The sequence below is a fragment of the Myxine glutinosa genome, chromosome 5 (assembly GCF_964187855.1).
Source record: "Myxine glutinosa chromosome 5, kmMyxGlut1.1, whole genome shotgun sequence".
NCBI classification, from domain to species: Eukaryota; Metazoa; Chordata; class Myxini; order Myxiniformes; family Myxinidae; genus Myxine; species Myxine glutinosa.
In genome coordinates this window covers 137,790,210-137,810,435 of record NC_136265.1, presented here as the reverse complement: position 1 = coordinate 137,810,435, position 20,226 = coordinate 137,790,210, and the positions used below count along the sequence as shown (strand labels likewise).

The 20,226-nt window shown below is 49.8% G+C and overlaps 2 protein-coding genes across 3 annotated transcripts in view; one reads left to right on the top strand and one right to left on the bottom strand.

Moving 5' to 3' along the window:
* The window catches only part of LOC137428201 (uncharacterized), a 101,061-nt gene that overhangs the window by 7,192 nt on the left and 73,643 nt on the right, over positions 1–20,226 (top strand). The window lies entirely within an intron of this gene.
* Positions 1,214–20,226, bottom strand: part of LOC137426991 (thioredoxin-like protein 4A) — a 106,724-nt gene continuing 87,711 nt past the window's right edge. For both annotated transcript variants that reach the window (XM_068116077.2, XM_068116079.2), the window contains 2 exons: positions 2,412–2,515; positions 1,214–1,606 (listed from right to left, as the gene is read on the bottom strand). In XM_068116077.2, the coding sequence (XP_067972178.2) occupies positions 1,438–1,606; positions 2,412–2,515 (273 nt within the window). In that variant the 3' untranslated portion in view covers positions 1,214–1,437. The remainder of the gene's footprint in view (positions 1,607–2,411; positions 2,516–20,226) is intronic.

Below are 20,226 nucleotides of genomic sequence, written 5' to 3'. Positions count from 1 at the left end.
CCATTCAAATTGGTTTAAAATACCTTTAGTCAGTGCAGTGTGCTGTTTATTGCACCAGGTGAGCACCAGGGGTATTGCCCCGATGTTTCCTTTTCTTTCTGTGATTGAGTTTGCGGCTGCTGTGTCCATCTTGCTCCTCCCCTCGCCCTCATTCGTCCTCGTTCTTCCAAATGCATTTCAAAAGTTGGACACAAAATACACGTGATATATTATTTTAACGATTAAATCCAAAGGGATAACGAGAATGGCACTCGGTAGAGCGCATACATGTTTGACTGAAGGTGACTTGGGTGGGAGAATTAGTAATTTGTTCAGGGTGCTGGTGATAACCTGCCTACTCTTCGCAAAAGACATGGTAGGATCTTTAACGTCCACCAACCAATGCCAGCAGACGGGACAAGCTCATTTTAACGTCCATCCGAGGATTGTTTATTATTAGGGGGTTTTTTTTCTCTTTTTCTTTGTAGCCCTGTACAAATTAGTGGCTTTCGTCCTTCTTTTGGGGCGAACTTCAATAAAGAAATCTCTCCCCGTCTGTGAAGCACCAGGTTTAAGCCAGGGTCTGGATTCAAACTCAGGCCACAGCTCAGGGGCGAGTGTGCGTAAACCACCATGGTAATTTACGACAATTATTATTATTTTTTTTGCAGGTGGTAGAGCAGAGGATTGAGAGGGGAAATGTTCTATCTACCATAACTGAAGAAAAAATTCTATCTACCTCCTTTCCTCCCGTAACCACCACACCCATGCATACGTAATATGTAGACGGCACTCAAATCAAATGACAAATACTCATGCTTTCCTTTTTCTGGGAAGCAAAAGGGAAATTGTGACATCGCACCAAAGTGTTCTGTTTGGTTTGGGGTTTGGCACAAGCCTAGAGTATTGTGGCCCTAAAGTTATGGACGAAGGGAGGGAGAAATGGAGGAAAGTACTGTGGTCATCATCATCATTAAGTATGCAGCCTGTAGCTGCTAGTTGCATCATTGCTGGGTAGCTGATGCAGTGCCCCCTGTTCCGAGTAAGCTGGTACTCATTTTGCCATCCTCAGAAGAATGACAGGCTGAGTTAACCCACCTGGTGGTATTTAAACGCCACGACAGGGGTTCGAACTCAAGACCCGAATATCTTAAGCTATCACCTTAACCGTTAAACCACAACCAGGCTTGGTATTGTGGATAGAAAAACAACATTATACAACCACAAGTAGCGCTTGTATTTTATTATAAAAACAAACTTCCAAATACAATGTGCAACTTCAACACCTGCATTGCATACCTTTTCACCGTCCTCCCATTTTCCACAACAACCTCCCCCTCTCCATCCCCATCCCCACCGAAATCCTGCCAATCAACCCCTCCCCTTTCTGCCCAATAATCACACCCACAAACTGCAACCTCTAAATCGCTCGGAGACACCCGGCCAGCCCGCTGACCCTTAATATCGATACTTGGTAGAATAGTCCTTTGGTGAGACAACCAGACCACGGCCTTTCCTGGCACCCCGGTACACAGTCTCCACAATGTCCACCATCTCCTGCTTATCTTCCAATGTCCAGTTTATCTTGTTATTTCCTGTTCCCAGATCGATCATGATGTGCTTGTTCCTGTGTGTAATGAGAGTTCATGATAAAAAAAAACAAGAAGTACCACAGAGAATGGGTGGGAGTGTGAGGAAGTGAGTACACAGCATTTAGCATCGTACTTACCTCCATGAATTTCTCGTACAGTTGTGGAAGGTGTGAAGAAAGGAGAATGGAGGTGCTTGGGATGAAGTTTGAAAAAAGGTTGGAAGGGAGGTGGGGTGGGAGGAGGGGAGGGAGGTGGGAAGAGAGGTGGGAAGGGAGGTGGGAAGGGAGGTGGGAAGGGAGGTGGGAAGGGAGGTGGGGTGGGAGGTGGGGTGGGAGGTGGGAAGGGAGGTGGGGTGGGAGGTGGGAAGGGAGGTGGGGTGGGAGGTGGGAAGGGAGGTGGGGTGGGAGGTGGGAAGGGAGGTGGGGTAGGAGGTGGGCAGGGAGGTGGGGTGGGAGGTGGGAAGGGAGGTGGCAAGGGAGGTGGGGTGAGAGGTGGGGTGGGAGGTGGGAATGGAGGTGGGAAGGGAGGTGGGGTGGTATGTGGGGTGGGAGGTGGGAAGGGAGGTGGGGTGGGAGGTGGGAATGGAGGTGGGAAGGGAGGTGGGAAAGGAGGTGGGAAGGGAGGTGGGGAGAGAGGTGGGGAGAGAGGTGGGGAGAGAGGTGGGAAGGGAGGTGGGAAGGGAGGTGGGAAGGGAGGTGGGGAGGGAGGTGGGAAGGGAGGTGGGAAGGGAGGTGGGAAGGGAGGTGAGAAGGGAGGTAGGAAGGGAGGTGGGGAGAGAGGTGGAAAGGGAGGTGAGGAGAGAGGTGGGGAGGGAGGTGGGGAGGGAGGTGGGGAACCTACCGAAAGAAGAACATGACGGTGTAGTGGTCGTACAACTCGTACATTTTGTTGAAATCCGGAACTTCAGTTATGTCTACCAGATAGATAACAGCAAAATTCTTCACCTACAAACAGGTACGGAGGGATGGATGGAAGGATGTGGAGACAAGCTTTACTGGGTTCAAGGTTGACAAAATCAAATACTCCATCAATAGCAGGAAAACAATATTTTCTCATCATGTATTGCCACCATGGGGACATCTATTTATTACGCACACTACCGGTCAAAAGTTTTACAACACCTCAATTTTTCCCGTTTTTATTGAAATTTACGCAGTTTAATGTCTCAATGTACTCTGAAATTAAGCATAGAACAAATAAACAATTGGAGATGAAAACGAAATCATAGAATCATTTTGTTTAACAAAATTTAATTTAAATTTTTGACTCAGCAAGTAGCCACCTTTTGCAGATATAACAGCCGAACACACTCATGGCATTCTTTCTCCAATGGAAATCAAACATTGTTCGGGAAGTTCTTCCCAACACTGTTGCAGAAGTTCCCACAAATGTGTTGCTCTTGTAGGTTGCTTTGCTTTCACCCTTCTGTCCAGTTCATCCCAACCCAGCTCAATGGGGTTTAAGTCTGGAGACTGTGCTGGCCATTCCATGATTTGAAGCCTACCATCTTGTTCTTTTCCTCGAAGGTAGGGAGAATGGGTGGGAGCTAGATCTGCTATATCAGATCTCGCGAGATCTTGGAGACGGCGGCAGGGATTTTCGAAGCTCCACACGGTCTCCACGTTTTTCGAAGTTAAGTCTGTTCACAATTGTATTTTGTCGAAACTGTATTTATCTTTCGGTGTGTGAAGTTATTGTGTGCAACTTTGGTTGTTTCTCGGTGTTTATCTTTCATAAATTGATCGTCTGTTTGCCGTGTCGCGAGCAAGGCCTTGTACAGTGTGCACTGTACAACCTTGAGGCTTTGTTTTTCTCTCAGTGGTCCGTCGTTTGTGATCCAATAACTTTCGTTCTCTGTATTCCCAGGCTTTTCACCCATAGCCTACTTCCTTGTGTAAATCTCAACTCAAAAAAAAAAAAAAAAAAACATTTCCTTCTCTGTTCTCATTCGTTTATTCATTCTTATTCGTTCGTTCGTTCTTCGACCACGTGTTTCTCCCCCATTTCCCCAGATAGTTTTCACTCATTAACCTTCAATGTTTACACTTTCCCCTGAAGTTATGTATTCCGTCATATTTTATAACACCTTTTTCTTCTTCTTCTTTAAAAGGCTGCTTTCGACTTGCTCACCAAATCAATTCATCCCAAAAAAAAAATCCATCTCCTATAGTGCCTTTTTTCTACATTCCCTAAACTCTCCTGCACTCCATCCTCCATCCAGCGTCCTTAAACGTATTTTTAACTCGAAGGTCACAAGAAACTCATTTTGCAATAAATGTTCGTTTCCCATAAATCGTACACTTTCAAAAATCCAATCTCACCCCTCCCCTCCAAATCTTCCCCATAACCCCTCCCCTCCAAATCTTCCCCATCACCCCTCCCCTCCAAATCTTCCCCATCACCCATCCCTTTCAAATCTCCCCCCTTGCCCCCTCCCTCCTAAACTACCCCCTCACCCCTCCCCGCCAAGACGCCCCCTCGCCCCTCCCCTCCTAGACTCTTGCCTCACCCCTCCCCTCCAAATCTCCCCCATATCCCATCCCTTTCAAATCCCTCCCCTTGTCCCTTCCCTCCAAAACTCCCCCCTCACCCCTCCCCTTCAAATCTCCCCACCCTCATTGCTTCTCAATTTCCCCCCTCTCACTCCCCCTCCTCTAAGCGTCCTCCCCGCTTCTTCCCCCTTCAAACTCTCACCTCCATCTCCCCCAACCTTCTGCCTCGCTCTTCCCCCTCCTCAAATAACACCTCATTGTGGCTCACCCAATCACCATCAAACCTTTTGTCCGCCCCATCCTTCCCTTTCTCCGAGCTATTCTGAAATCTCTGACACACCTTCAACAGCTCTCCCTACCTCTTCCACCTCTTCCACATCTTACCCTACCCCTCCTCCCCCCTGTTCTGTATCTGATGCTCCCCCTTCCTCTTCATTAACGGTATGGACCTCAAACATCCGGGGCCTTCGTTCAAACTTAACTGATCTCTCCATACAGGTTGGTTCTGTCAAACCAGACGTGATCTGCTTAACAGAAACTTTCCTCCTTTATGATGTCTCTGATTCCATAGTATCTCTCCCGGGCTACTCCCTCCTCCGGTATGATAGACCTGAGCCTCGTCCTGGAGGCGGGGTTGCTATCTTTATCAAAAACTCTCTTCCTCACTCGCCCTGCACTGCACTCTCTCCACCTCACCCCCAGGAATACCTCTGGCTACGGCTTCCCCTTCGCTCCCACCTCTTGTTCATATGTGTGTTGTACCGTCCACCAAACAGTGATGACTCCATCTACATCTCGCTGTCTGATGATATGGACCAACTTCTATCTACTCATCCCAACTCTCTCTTCCTCATATGTGGTGATTTCAACTGTCATCATGCCAGTTGGCTGGGTGTGGGTACCTCTCTCACCAGCCATGGCTCCTCAGCAAAGGACTTCTGCGACTCACTGGGACTGACACAATCTGTCAATTTCCCGACCCGGATCTCAGTCAACGGAACATCTTCTCTTCTGGACTTGGTTATGACTAACTTCCCTGAAAATGTCTGCTGCTCTTCTTCTGCTCCGATCGGATCATCTGATCATGTCCTTGTTAAAGTGGACATCTCTCTGACCATCCTCAGGGAGCCTGCTCAGCGTCGACGAGTCTGGCATTTCACTCAGGCCAACTGGCACGGTCTTCAAGCAGCCATCAATCATCTGGACTGGTCTCCCATCTCTACCACCTCTGACATCAACTCATCCTGGGAATTCTTCCAAAGTAAATTGCTCTCTCTCATGCACAGATTTATCCCATCTCGTCTTCAGTTGTCATACCCTTCCTCCCGTCCATGGTACACGGAATCTTGTGGTGAGGCTGTTGCCCAGAAACAACTTGCCTTCGTCTCCTGGAAAGCAAATCCAACGGAAGGAAATCTCATTTCCTTTCACAAAGCCCGAAACAAGTGTGTGTCCACCCTCAGGAGAGCCAGGAAACAATATCTCTCCGTTCTCAAGACCGAACTCTCTTATCTGTCTCCCTCTTCCAAATCCTGGTGGCGTCTGGTCAAATCCGTTTCTGGTGTTTGTTCCCCCTCCATCCCCTCCCTTACCTCAAACAGCTACACAGCTGACTCCGCACGTGAAAAAGCTGAATGCCTCAACTCTGTGTTTGCCTCTAAATCTTGTGTCCCAAACCCATCCCTCTCTGTACCCACCATACCCAGTCGTACCCTGCTGCTTCTGGACTCCGTGTCCTTTCCTCCTGACAAGGTGGAAAAGTTTCTGTCAACCCTCGACTCTGATTCTGCAACTGGACCCGACGGCATCAGCCCACGGGTCCTAAAATCCTGCTCTGCTGCTCTATCTCACCCTCTCTCTGTTCTCTTCACCCTCTCTTTTGCTCAAGGTCAACTGCCATCTGCTTGGAAATCAGCCAACATCACCGCTTTGCACAAAAAAGGTGCAAAAACAGATCCTAGCAACTACAGACCAATCAGCCTTCTCCCAATTATCAGCAAAGTCATGGAATCCATCATTGCTTCTGATATGAAATCTTTCCTCTTCTCCAATGGCTTGATCTCTGATCATCAATTTGGTTTCAGACCAGGTCACTCTACTCTGGACATGCTGCTTCTGCTGTCTCAACAATGGATGGAGGTCCTCAATGCCAAACAGGAAATTAGAGCTGTCTCCCTCGACATATCACGTGCCTTCGACACGGTCTGGCACCCCGCTCTGCTCACCAAACTCTCCTCCTTTGGTATCCATGGAAATCTCCACGCATGGCTGGCGGACTTCCTCTCTAGTCGTCGTCAACGTGTGGCCCTGAATGGGTTTCTCTCATCTCCTCTTCCTGTTCAGGCTGGAGTTCCCCAAGGCAGTGTTCTGGGCCCCTTGCTTTTTCTGGTCTTCATCAATGATCTCTCTGACTCTCTCGAAAATCCTCTCTATCTCTTTGCTGATGACTCCACTCTCTGCCGCTCCATTCCTCTTCCCTCAGATCGGCAGTCTGCTGCCTCCTCGCTCTCTGAAGACCTGGACAAAATCACAGACTGGTCAAACAAGTGGAACATGTCTTTCAATCCTGACAAATCTCACACTCTTACTATGTCTCTCCGAAAAGATCAACTGGACAACCCTCCCATCTACTTTCTCAACAATCCTCTCCAAGAAGTTCTGTCGCTCAAGATTTTGGGTCTCACTATCTGCCATGATCTTTCTTGGGAAAACCACATTTCCAAGCTGGCCTCCAAAGCCAGTCGCCGACTGGGCATCCTCCGTCGTGCGAAGTCCTTCCTCGGCACACCTGAGCTCCTCACCACATACAAGGCTTTCGTCCGCAGCTCAATGGAATACTGTTCTCCCCTATGGGCCGGTGCTCCTGCCTCACACCTAGCTCGGCTTCACGCTGTTGAAACCAAAGCTTTCAGAATTATTGGAATCTCCCGCGATGAAGCTATCTCTGAGGGCCTTTCACTCACTCACCGCAGGCAGGTAGGTGGTCTTTCTGTCTTCTACCGACTCCTCTCCGGCCTTGCACCCCCAGCTCTCTCTGTGCTCTGTCCCCCAAATATTCCTACAGGTCGCACAAGATCTGCCAGCAACCCTCTGATGGTTAAACTGCCGAAATCTCGGCTCTCCGCTCACCTTCACTCTTTCATTCCTCTTTTCTCCCGCCTCTGGAACAAACTCCCTCACTCCCTTCAATCCCACTCCTCCCTCCAGGTCTTTAAAACAGCTGTTCACCACCATCTCTTATCTTCCCCCATCCAAAACCTTGATCTTTTCTACCCCCGCTAATTCACCCCAGATCCACCTTGTTTGAAATTCCAACTTCTTTCCTGGAAGTCCTGGCAGTGTCCATATGTTTTATACCTCTCCCACTGCCCCCTTCCCACGCCCCCCCCCCCCCAAAGCCCTCACCCTCTCTCAGATCTCTCGATGTCTCCATGTCTCTCGGTCCCTGCTCTCAAATGTTGTGTTTGTGTCCTTCCCCCTCTCTCCCCATCTTGTCTACCGCTCCCTATGTTATGTTTTATGTGTCGGTTTGTCTTTCTGTGTGATTAATGTTCGCTCTTTCACGAGCCTCGTTGTAAAGGGCGGAGAAATAATCACGAAACGTGACGAAGTCACCCAGAAGCAAAAGCCCGCCCCCTCGCATCTTCACCAACATAGTCCAGGCCCGAAACCGCTCATAGAACTCACAGAGGAAAACACTAAGGGTTTGGGCGCCCAAACGGCTATCTCGAGAACCACGTAACTGCGGAAGCTCAAACCGGGCTTGAAACGTGCGCATCCGAATATTATACAACATAACTCTTTTTCGGTTCGATTCGGCCAAGGAATAGCACAGATAATTGCAATTAAGTGAGCCGTGACGTCACGGATCGCGCCGGCGGTAATGATATGATAATTTATGCAGCACGACATGGTCCTCACGTCACACAAGACGCCTTTGCGGCGCAAAACAAAACATTTCCCGGTCGCCATTACTATCCTTTTGAGCGCACGGTTCAGCCCTTCAAGAAAAAGTTTATTTTGTAAAAATCGAGCCACGCGTTCAAAAGATATGACCGGTTTTGTTCGCCGGCACGTCGGTGCTCGAATCGGCTCGCGGTAAAATCCAACACGTCCTTCGTCGGGTCCGTCTGAACCAACCACGGGGCCTAGAACGCTGGGACCGGTCTCAAAAGTTAGGTCTGGATCATATCTCGAAACGCTGGAAGCTGCACCTCTCTGTGATAATCTTGTGGACCATGACAGGAGATCGTGCGACAGCTTCGCATACGCTTCCAGCGCTTCCGCATTTTACCATTCGTGAACACCGTTCGCCCCGCCCATCAAAGCGCGTACGTAAGTTACGTAAGCGTGCACACGTGACCTTGCGCTCCAGCGCGACCATTTGCGCATGCGCAAATATCCATCCACATATTACGTACGCGTGCACACGTGACCTTGCGCTCCAGCGCTACCATTTGCGCATGCGCGATTTTTTCAGCGTTAAATGTCCAAGTGCTTCGGCAAACGACTGTCGCACCACCTGCGCATGCGCAGGGTTGACGGGATTGACGCATTAGAACGTTTGGTGCTGTGCGAGAAGGAAATGGCTGTCATGGTCACAAGTGGTCTCGAAATTTGCGCATTTAAATGCCCTACACGATGCCGTTTATTTCGTCAAAATCCATCCAGCGGATCTGAAGTTATATGAAGAAATTCATTTACGTCGTGACGTCATCACGCGATTGTCGAATACAGACGTCTTTTCGGAAATTAAATAAAGATGGAAATTCGAAATGAATCATGTCCGCGATCTGCGCATGCGCGGTTTTCTCAGCCGCTTTTCAGTGGCATCGCAGTGCAGCCCATCTGCGCATGCGCCAGCTATTGAAAATTGGGTCGCCACGGCAAACTCCAAGATGGCCGCCAACATGTATGTCTGAACCTTGCAACCTGCATATCTTGAAAAATAAGCGAAGTAGAAACTTCTAACTTGGTGTGTGCGTGTATCTAGGCACAAGGAAGAAAGCCTTCGAAAATTGGGTCGCCACGTCAAAATCCAAGATGGCCGCCACCATATATATGTCTGACCTTGCAACCTGCATATCTTGAGAAATAAGCGAAGTAGAAACTTCTAACTTGGTGTGTGGGTGTATCTAGGCACACGGAAGAAAGCTGTCGAAAATTGGGTCGCCACGTCAAAATCCAAGATGGCCGCCACCATATATATGTCTGACCTTGCAACCTGCATATCTTGAGAAATAAGCGAAGTAGAAACTTCTAATTTGGTGTGTGCGTGTATCTAGGCACAAGGAAGAACGCTATTGAAAATTGGGTCGCCACGTCAAAATCCAAGATGGCCGCCACCATATATATGTCTGAACATTGTGAGTGGAATATCTTGAAAAATAGGCAAAGCACCAACTTCTAATTAGGTGCGTGGGTGTGGGTGTACCTAGGCATAAGGAAGAACGCTGTCGAAAATTGGGTCGCCACGTCAAATCCAAGATGGCCGCCACCATATATACGTCTGAACATTGTGAGCGGAATATCTTGAAAAATAGGCAAAGCACCAACTTCTAATTCGGTGCGTGGGTGTACCGAGGCATAAGGAAGAAGGTTATCGTAAATTGGGTCGCCACGTCAAATCCAAGATGGCCGCCACCATATATACGTCTGAACCTCGTGAGCGGAATATCTCGAAAAATAAGCAAAGTACCGACTTCTAATCCGGTGCGTGGGTGTATCTCGGCATAAGGAAGAACGCCGTTGAAAATCGGGTCGCCACGTCAACTCCAAGATGGCCGCCACCATATATACGTCTGAACCTCGTGAGCGGAATATCTGGAAAAATAAGCAAAGTACCGACTTCTAATTCGGAGCGTGGGTGTATCTCGGCATAAGGAAGAACGCCGTCGTAAATCGGGTCGCCACGTCAAAACCCAAGACGGCCGCCGCCACGTACGTCAGAACCTCGTGAGCGGAAGATCATATCGTGGCGAACCCTTCGAAAAAAAAACCGACTTTTCCACTTTCGGGTCTCCGTCCGAAGCCACGCTCCTGCCTTTACGGCCCGGAGGTTTCACCGGAGGGCGTAAAGGCAGGCACAGGGAAAAGCAAAGGCGCGCGTGTTTTCGGCGGGGCGACCACGCGCCGCACCACGCCTCGCACCACGAGCACGCACCGGCGGACCTCTCCGACGCCGCACCCCACGAGACCCGCGCCCGCCCCGGCTCGGCGCAGAAGAGCACGGACCGTCGGTCCGGGCGTCGGCGAACGCGCGGCCTCGAGCCCCCACGTGTTTTCGTCCCCTAACACGATAAGCTGACGACACCCTCGGTGACCACGAGGTCGAGTCCCTACCATCATCGACGGTCGAAACGAATGTTTTTGAGATTCCAAGTTTAAAAAAAAGAAATGTTTTTCAGCGACACATCCATACATACGCGACGGAAGCACATCGATTTTTGTGATCCCGCACAAAAACCAGCACGTACGTCATGCCATAAATAACGTATAACGAGGAAGGGACCAACACACACCGCGCCACACCACGTAACACCGGCAGGGGCATTTTATTGTTTATCGCATCGTACGCCGCATCCATAAATACGTACCCGTCGCAAGTTCGTTTTGTGGAATCGAAGCACGTATACGCACACGTAACGACGTTCCATCCACGGTGTATCGCACGATACCACACCATATACCATAGGTCTTTTTAAAAGCACATTAGCCTTTCGTGTGGAGTGGATAATTATTTTTTTTTAAATAACACAACAGCATTTCGGGTTCACTAAATCTAACTACGTTTTTTAACGTTTCCATTTTCAGCACACACACACCACAAGCACAAGCCAAGCACAATCGTCTTTAGCGTCCCTCACAAGGACCAAGCCCTACGTTCCATATTTTGTCACGCGCGTCGGTGCGGCGGGCACCCACCCGGTTTTCCACACGCACGGGCACACGTGGGCACGCGTCGAGTGTCTTTTGTGCCACCCACCCCCGGGGCCTGTCGCCCCCATTAGGACTCCCCCCAGGAGTGATTTCAGGCCCTTTCCTGGGCCCACACACAGCACATTCCTCCGGTTGTATGGGTGTCGTGTCTTCTGGTTGTAAAGGGCGGAGAAATAATCACGTTATCGTGACGAAGTCACCCAGAAGCAAAAGCCCGCCCCCTCGCATCTTCACCAACATAGTCCAGGCCCGAAACCGCTCATAGAACTTACAGAGGAAAACACTATAGAGTTTGGGCGGTGAAACGGCTATCTCGAGAACCACGTAACTGCGGAAGCTCAAACCGGGCTTGAAACGTGCGCATCCGAATATTATACAACATAACTCTTTGTCGGTTCGATTCGGCCAAGGAATAGCACAGATAATTGCAATTAAGTGAGCCGTGACGTCACGGATCGCGCCGGCGGTAATGATATGATAATCTATGCAGCACGACATGGTCCTCACGTCACACAAGACGCCTTTGCGGCGCAAAACAAAACATTTCCCGGTCGCCATTACTATCGTTTTGAGCGCACGGTTCAGCCCTTCAAGAAAAAGTTTATTTTGTAAAAATCGAGCCACGCGTTCAAAAGATATGACCGGTTTTGTTCGCCGGCACGTCGGCGCTAGAATCGGCTCGCGGTAAAATCCAACACGTCCTTCGTCGGGTCCGTCTGAACCAACCACGGGGCCTAGAACGCTGGGACCGGTCTCAAAAGTTAGGTCTGGATCATATCTCGAAACGCTGGAAGCTGCACCTCTCTGTGATAATCTTGTGGACCATGACAGGAGATCGTGCGACAGCTTCGCATACGCTTCCAGCGCTTCCGCATTTTAGCATTTCGTTAACACCGTACGCCCCGCCCATCAAAGCGCGTACGTAAGTTACGTAAGCGTGCACACGTGACCTTGCGCTCCAGCGCGACCATTTGCGCATGCGCAAATATCCATCCACATATTACGTACGCGTGCACAGTGACCTTGCGCTCCAGCGCTACCATTTGCGCATGCGCGATTTTTTCAGCGTTAAATGTCCAAGTGCTTCGGCAAACGACTGTCGCACCACCTGCGCATGCGCAGGGTTGACGGGATTGACGTATTAGAATGTTTGGTGCTGTGCGAGAAGGAAATGGCTGTCATGGTCACAAGTGGTCTCGAAATTTGCGCATTTAAATGCCCTACACGATGCCGTTTATTTCGTCAAAATCCATCCAGCGGATCTGAAGTTAGATGAAGAAATTCATTTACGTCGTGACGTCATCGCGCGATTGTCGAATGCAGACGTCTTTTCGGAAATTAAATAAAGATGGAAATTCGAAATGAATCATGTCCGCGATCTGCGCATGCGCGGTTTTCTCAGCCGCTTTTCAGTGGCATCGCAGTGCAGCCCATCTGCGCATGCGCCAGCTATTGAAAATTGGGTCGCCACGGCAAAATCCAAGATGGCCGCCACCATATATATGTCTGACCTTGCAACCTGCATATCTTGAGAAATAAGCGAAGTAGAAACTTCTAATTTGGTGTGTGCGTGTATCTAGGCAGAAGGAAGAACGCTATTGAAAATTGGGTCGCCACGTCAAAATCCAAGATGGCCGCCACCATATATATGTCTGACCTTGCAACCTGCATATCTTGAGAAATAAGCGAAGTAGAAACTGCTAACTTGGTGTGTGGGTGTACCTAGGCACACGGAAGAAAGCTGTCGAAAATTGGGTCGCCACGTCAAAATCCAAGATGGCCGCCACCATATATATGTCTGACCTTGCAACCTGCATATCTTGAGAAATAAGCGAAGTAGAAACTTCTAATTTGGTGTGTGCGTGTATCTAGGCACAAGGAAGAACGCTATTGAAAATTGGGTCGCCACGTCAAAATCCAAGATGGCCGCCACCATATATATGTCTGAACATTGTGAGTGGAATATCTTGAAAAATAGGCAAAGCACCAACTTCTAATTAGGTGCGTGGGTGTACCTAGGCATAAGGAAGAACGCTGTCGAAAATTGGGTCGCCACGTCAAATCCAAGATGGCCGCCACCATATATACGTCTGAACATTGTGAGCGGAATATCTTGAAAAATAGGCAAAGCACCAACTTCTAATTCGGTGCGTGGGTGTACCGAGGCATAAGGAAGAAGGTTATCGTAAATTGGGTCGCCACGTCAAATCCAAGATGGCCGCCACCATATATACGTCTGAACCTCGTGAGCGGAATATCTCGAAAAATAAGCAAAGTACCGACTTCTAATCTGGTGCGTGGGTGTATCTCGGCATAAGGAAGAACGCCGTTGAAAATCGGGTCGCCACGTCAACTCCAAGATGGCCGCCACCATATATACGTCTGAACCTCGTGAGCGGAATATCTGGAAAAATAAGCAAAGTACCGACTTCTAATTCGGAGCGTGGGTGTATCTCGGCATAAGGAAGAACGCCGTCGTAAATCGGGTCGCCACGTCAAAACCCAAGACGGCCGCCGCCACGTACGTCAGAACCTCGTGAGCGGAAGATCATATCGTGGCGAACCCTTCGAAAAAAAAACCGACTTTTCCACTTTCGGGTCTCCGTCCGAAGCCACGCTCCTGCCTTTACGGCCCGGAGGTTTCACCGGAGGGCGTAAAGGCAGGCACAGGGAAAAGCAAAGGCGCGCGTGTTTTCGGCGGGGCGACCACACGCCGCACCACGCCTCGCACCACGAGCACGCACCGGCGGACCTCTCCGGCGCCGCGCCCCACGAGACCCGCGCTCGCCCCGGCTCGGCGCAGAAGAGCACGGACCGTCGGTCCGGGCGTCGGCGAACGCGCGGCCTCGAGCCCCCACGTGTTTTCGTCCCCTAATACGATAAGCTGACGACACCGTCGGTGACCACGAGGTCGAGTCCCTACCATCATCGACGGTCGAAACGAATGTTTTTGAGATTCCAAGTTTAAAAAAAAGAAATGTTTTTCAGCGACACATCCATACATACGCGACGGAAGCACATCGATTTTTGTGATCCCGCACAAAAACCAGCACGTACGTCATGCCACAAATAACGTATAACGAGGAAGGGACCAACACACACCGCGCCACACCACGTAACACCGGCAGGGGCATTTTATTGTTTATCGCATCGTACGCCGCATCCATAAATACGTACCCGTCGCAAGTTCGTTTTGTGGAATGGAAGCACGTATACGCACACGTAACGACGTTCCATCCACGGTCTATCGCACGATACCACACCGTATACCATAGGTCTTTTTAAAAGCACTTTAGCCTTTCGTGTGGAGTGGATAATTATTTTTTTAAAAATAACAAAACAGCATTTCGGGTTCACTAAATCTAACTACGTTTTTTAACGTTTCCATTTTCAGCACACACACAGCACAAGCACAAGCCAAGCACAATCGTCTTTAGCGTCCCTCAAAAGGACCTTGCCATGCGTTCGATTTTTTGTGACGCGCGTCGGTGCGGTGGGCACCCACCCGATATTTTCCACACGCACGGGCACACGTGGGCACGCGTCGAGTGTGTTTTGTGCCACCCACCCCCGGGGCCTGTCGCCCCCATTAGGACTCCCCCCAGGAGTGATTTCAGGCCCTTTCCTGGGCCGAAACACAGCACAATATTCCATGTCAATGTTGGTCGTGTTTTTTTCTGGTTGTAAAGGGCGGAGAAATAATCACGTTATCGTGACGAAGTCACCCAGAAGCAAAAGCCCGCCCCCTCGCATCTTCACCAACATAGTCCAGGCCCGAAACCGCTCATAGAACTCACAGAGGAAAACACTATAGAGTTTGGGCGGTGAAACGGCTATCTCGAGAACCACGTAACTGCGGAAGCTCAAACCGGGCTTGAAACGTGCGCATCCGAATATTATACAACATAACTCTTTGTCGGTTCGATTCGGCCAAGGAATAGCAGAGATAATTGCAATTAAGTGAGCCGTGACGTCACGGATCGCGCCGGCGGTAATGATATGATAATTTATGCAGCACGAGATCGTCCTCACGTCACACAAGGCGCCTTTGCCGGCGCAAAACGGCTCTCTCAGGGTCAAACTCGGTATCGTTTTGAGCGCACGGTTCAGCCCTTCAAGAAAAAGTTTATTTTGTAAAAATCGAGCCACGCGTTCAAAAGATATGACCGGTTTTGTTCGCCGGCACGTCGGCGTTCGAATCGGCTCGCGGTAAAATCCAACACGTCCATTGTCGGGTCCGTCTGAACCAACCACGGGGCCTAGAACGCTGGGACCGGTCTCAAAAGTTAGGTCTGGATCATATCTCGAAACGCTGGAAGCTGCACCTCTCTGTGATAATCTTGTGGACCATGACAGGAGATCGTGCGACAGCTTCGCATACGCTTCCAGCGCTTCCGCATTTTACCATTTCGTTAACACCGTACGCCCCGCCCATCAAAGCGCGTACGTAAGTTACGTAAGCGTGCACACGTGACCTTGCGCTCCAGCGCGACCATTTGCGCATGCGCAAATATCCAGCCACATATTACGTACGCGTGCACACGTGACCTTGCGCTCCAGCGCTACCATTTGCGCATGCGCGATTTTTCAGCGTTAAATGTTCAAGTGCTTCGGCAAACGACTGTCGCACCACCTGCGCATGCGCAGGGTTGACGGGATTGACGCACAAGAATGTTTGGTGCTGTGCGAGAAGGAAATGGCTGTCATGGTCACAAGTGATCTCGAAATTTGCGCATTTAAATGCCCTACACGATGCCGTTTATTTCGTCAAAATCCATCCAGCGGATCTGAAGTTATATGAAGAAATTCATTTACGTCGTGACGTCATCGCGCGATTGTCGAATGCAGACGTCTTTTCGGAAATTAAATAAAGATGGAAATTCGAAATGAATCATGTCCGCGATCTGCGCATGCGCGGTTTTCTCAGCCGCTTTTCAGTGGCATCGCAGTGCAGCCCATCTGCGCATGCGCCAGCTATTGAAAATTGGGTCGCCACGGCAAAATCCAAGATGGCCGCCAACATGTATGTCTGAACCTTGCAACCTGCATATCTTGAAAAATAAGCGAAGTAGAATCTTCTAACTTGGTGTGTGCGTGTATCTAGGCACAAGGAAGAAAGCCTTCGAAAATTGGGTCGCCACGTCAAAATCCAAGATGGCCGCCACCATATATATGTCTGACCTTGCAACCTGCATATCTTGAGAAATAAGCGAAGTAGAAACTTCTAACTTGGTGTGTGGGTGTATCTAGGCACACGGAAGAAAGCTGTCGAAAATTGGGTCGCCACGTCAAAATCCAAGATGGCCGCCACCATATATATGTCTGAACATTGTGAGTGGAATATCTTGAAAAATAGGCAAAGCACCAACTTCTAATTAGGTGCGTGGGTGTACCTAGGCATAAGGAAGAAGGCTATCGTAAATTGGGTCGCCACGTCAAAATCCAAGATGGCCGCCACCATATCTATGTCTGAACCTCGTGAGCGGAATATCTTGAAAAATAAGCAAAGCACCAACTTCTAATTCGGTGCGTGGGTGTACCGAGGCATAAGGAAGAAGGTTATCGTAAATTGGGTCGCCACGTCAAAATCCAAGATGGCCGCCACATTATCTACTTCTGAACCTCGTGAGCGGAATATCTCGAAAAATAAGCAAAGTACCGACTTCTAATTCGGTGCGTGGGTGTATCTAGGCACAAGGAAGAACGCAGTTGAAAATCGGGTCGCCACGTCAACTCCAAGATGGCCGCCACCATATATACGTCTGAACCTCGTGAGCGGAATATCTCGAAAGATAAGCAAGGTACCGACTTCTAATTCGGTGCGTGGGTGTATCTCGGCATAAGGAAGAACGCCGTCGTAAATCGGGTCGCCACGTCAAAACCCAAGACGGCCGCCGCCACGTACGTCTGAACCTCGTGAGCGAAACATCATATCGTGGCGAACCCTTCGAAAAAAAAACCGACTTTTCCACTTTCGGGTCTCCGTCCGAAGCCACGCTCCTGCCTTTACGGCCCGGAGGTTTCACCGGAGGGCGTAAAGGCAGGCACAGGGAAAAGCAAAGGCGCGCGTGTTTTCGGCGGGGCGACCACGCGCCGCACCACGCCTCGCACCACGAGCACGCACCGGCGGACCTCTCCGGCGCCGCGCCCCACGAGACCCGCGCTCGCCCCGGCTCGGCGCAGAAGAGCACGGACCGTCGGTCCGGGCGTCGGCGAACGCGCGGCCTCGAGCCCCCACGTGTTTTCGTCCCCTAATACGATAAGCTGACGACACCGTCGGTGACCACGAGGTCGAGTCCCTACCATCATCGACGGTCGAAACGAATGTTTTTGAGATTCCAAGTTTAAAAAAAAGAAATGTTTTTCAGCGACACGTCCATACGTACGCGACGGAAGCACATCGATTTTTGTGATCCCGCACGAAAACCAGCAAGTACGTCATGCCATAAATAACGTGTAACGAGGAAGGGACCAACACACACCGTGCCACACCACGTAACACCGGCAGGGGCATTTTATTGTTTATCGCATCGTACGCCGCATCCATAAATACGTACCCGTCGCAAGTTCGTTTTGTGGAATGGAAGCACGTATACGCACACGTAACGACGTTCCATCCACGGTGTATCGCACGATACCACACCGTATACCATAGGTCTTTTAAAAAGCACTTTAGCCTTTCGTGTGGAGTGGATAATTTTTTTTTTTTAAATAACAAAACAGCATTTCGGGTTCACTAAATCTAACTACGTTTTTAACGTTTCCATTTTCAGCACACACACAGCACAAGCACAAGCCAAGCACAATCGTCTTTAGCGTCCCTCACAAGGACCAAGCCCTACGTTCGATTTTTTGTCACGCGCGTCGGAGCGGCGGGCACCCAGCCTGTTTTCCACACCCACGGGCACACGTGGGCACGCGTCGAGTGTGTTTTGTGCCACCCACCCCCGGGGCCTGTCGCCCCCATTAGGACTCCCCCCAGGAGTGATTTCAGGCCCTTTCCTGGGCCCACACACACCACACTTCATAGTATGTTGGGTGTCGTGTCTTCTGGTTGTAAAGGGCGGAGAAATAATCACGAATCGTGACGAAGTCACCCAGAAGCAAAAGCCCGCCCCCTCGCATCTTCACCAACATAGTCCAGGCCCGAAACCGCTCATAGAACTTACAGAGGAAAACACTATAGAGTTTGTGCACGGAAACGGCTATCTCGAGAACCACGTAACTGCGGAAGCTCAAACCGGGCTTGAAACGTGCGCATCCGAATATTATACAACATAACTCTTTTTCGGTTCGATTCGGCCAAGGAATAGCACAGATAATTGCAATTAAGTGAGCCGTGACGTCACGGATCGCGCCGGCGGTAATGATATGATAATTTATGCAGCACGAGATCGTCCTCACGTCACACAAGGCGCCTTTGCCGGCGCAAAACGGCTCTCTCAGGGTCAAACTCGGTATCGTTTTGAGCGCACGGTTCAGCCCTTCAAGAAAAAGTTTATTTTGTAAAAATCGAGCCACGCGTTCAAAAGATATGACCGGTTTTGTTCGCCGGCACGTCGGCGTTCGAATCGGCTCGCAGTAAAATCCAACACGTCCATTGTCGGGTCCGTCTGAACCAACCACGGGGCCTAGAACGCTGGGACCGGTCTCAAAAGTTAGGTCTGGATCATATCTCGAAACGCTGGAAGCTGCACCTCTCTGTGATAATCTTGTGGACCATGACAGGAGATCGTGCGACAGCTTCGCATACGCTTCCAGCGCTTCCGCATTTTACCATTTCGTTAACACCGTTCGCCCCGCCCATCAAAGCGCGTACGTAAGTTACGTAAGCGTGCACACGTGACCTTGCGCTCCAGCGCTACCATTTGCGCATGCGCGATTTTTCAGCGTTAAATGGTCAAGTGCTTCGGCAAACGACTGTCGCACCACCTGCGCATGCGCAGGGTTGACGGGATTGACGCATTAGAATGTTTGGTGCTGTGCGAGAAGGAAATGGCTGTCATGGTCACAAGTGGTCTCGAAATTTGCGCATTTAAATGCCCTACACGATGCCGTTTATTTCGTCAAAATCCATCCAGCGGATCTGAAGTTATATGAAGAAATTCATTTACGTCGTGACGTCATCGCGCGATTGTCGAATGCAGACGTCTTTTCGGAAATTAAATAAAGATGGAAATTCGAAATGAATCATGTCCGCGATCTGCGCATGCGCGGTTTTCTCAGCCGCTTTTCAGTGGCATCGCAGTGCAGCCCATCTGCGCATGCGCCAGCTATTGAAAATTGGGTCGCCACGGCAAAATCCAAGATGGCCGCCAACATGTATGTCTGAACCTTGCAACCTGCATATCTTGAAAAATAAGCGAAGTAGAAACTTCTAACTTGGTGTGTGCGTGTATCTAGGCACAAGGAAGAAAGCTTTCGAAAATTGGGTCGCCACGTCAAAATCCAAGATGGCCGCCACCATATATATGTCTGACCTTGCAACCTGCATATCTTGAGAAATAAGCAAAGTAGAAACTTCTAACTTGGTGTGTGCGTGTATCTAGGCACACGGAAGAAAGCTGTCGAAAATTGGGTCGCCACGTCAAAATCCAAGATGGCCGCCACCATATATATGTCTGAACATTGTGAGTGGAATATCTTGAAAAATAGGCAAAGCACCAACTTCTAATTAGGTGCGTGGGTGTACCTAGGCATAAGGAAGAACGCTGTCGAAAATTGGGTCGCCACGTCAAATCCAAGATGGCCGCCACCATATATACGTCTGAACATTGTGAGCGGAATATCTTGAAAAATAGGCAAAGCACCAACTTCTAATTCGGTGCGTGGGTGTACCGAGGCATAAGGAAGAAGGTTATCGTAAATTGGGTCGCCACGTCAAAATCCAAGATGGCCGCCACATTATCTACGTCTGAACATTGTGAGCGGAATATCTTGAAAAATAGGCAAAGCACCAACTTCTAATTCGGTGCGTGGGTGTACCGAGGCATAAGGAAGAAGGTTATCGTAAATTGGGTCGCCACGTCAAATCCAAGATGGCCGCCACCATATCTACGTCTGAACCTCGTGAGCGGAATATCTCGAAAAATAAGCAAAGTACCGACTTCTAATGCAGTGCGTGGGTGTATCTCGGCATAAGGAAGAACGCCGTCGTAAATCGGGTCGCCACGTCAAAACCCAAGAAGGCCGCCGCCACGTACGTCTGAACCTCGTGAGCGAAA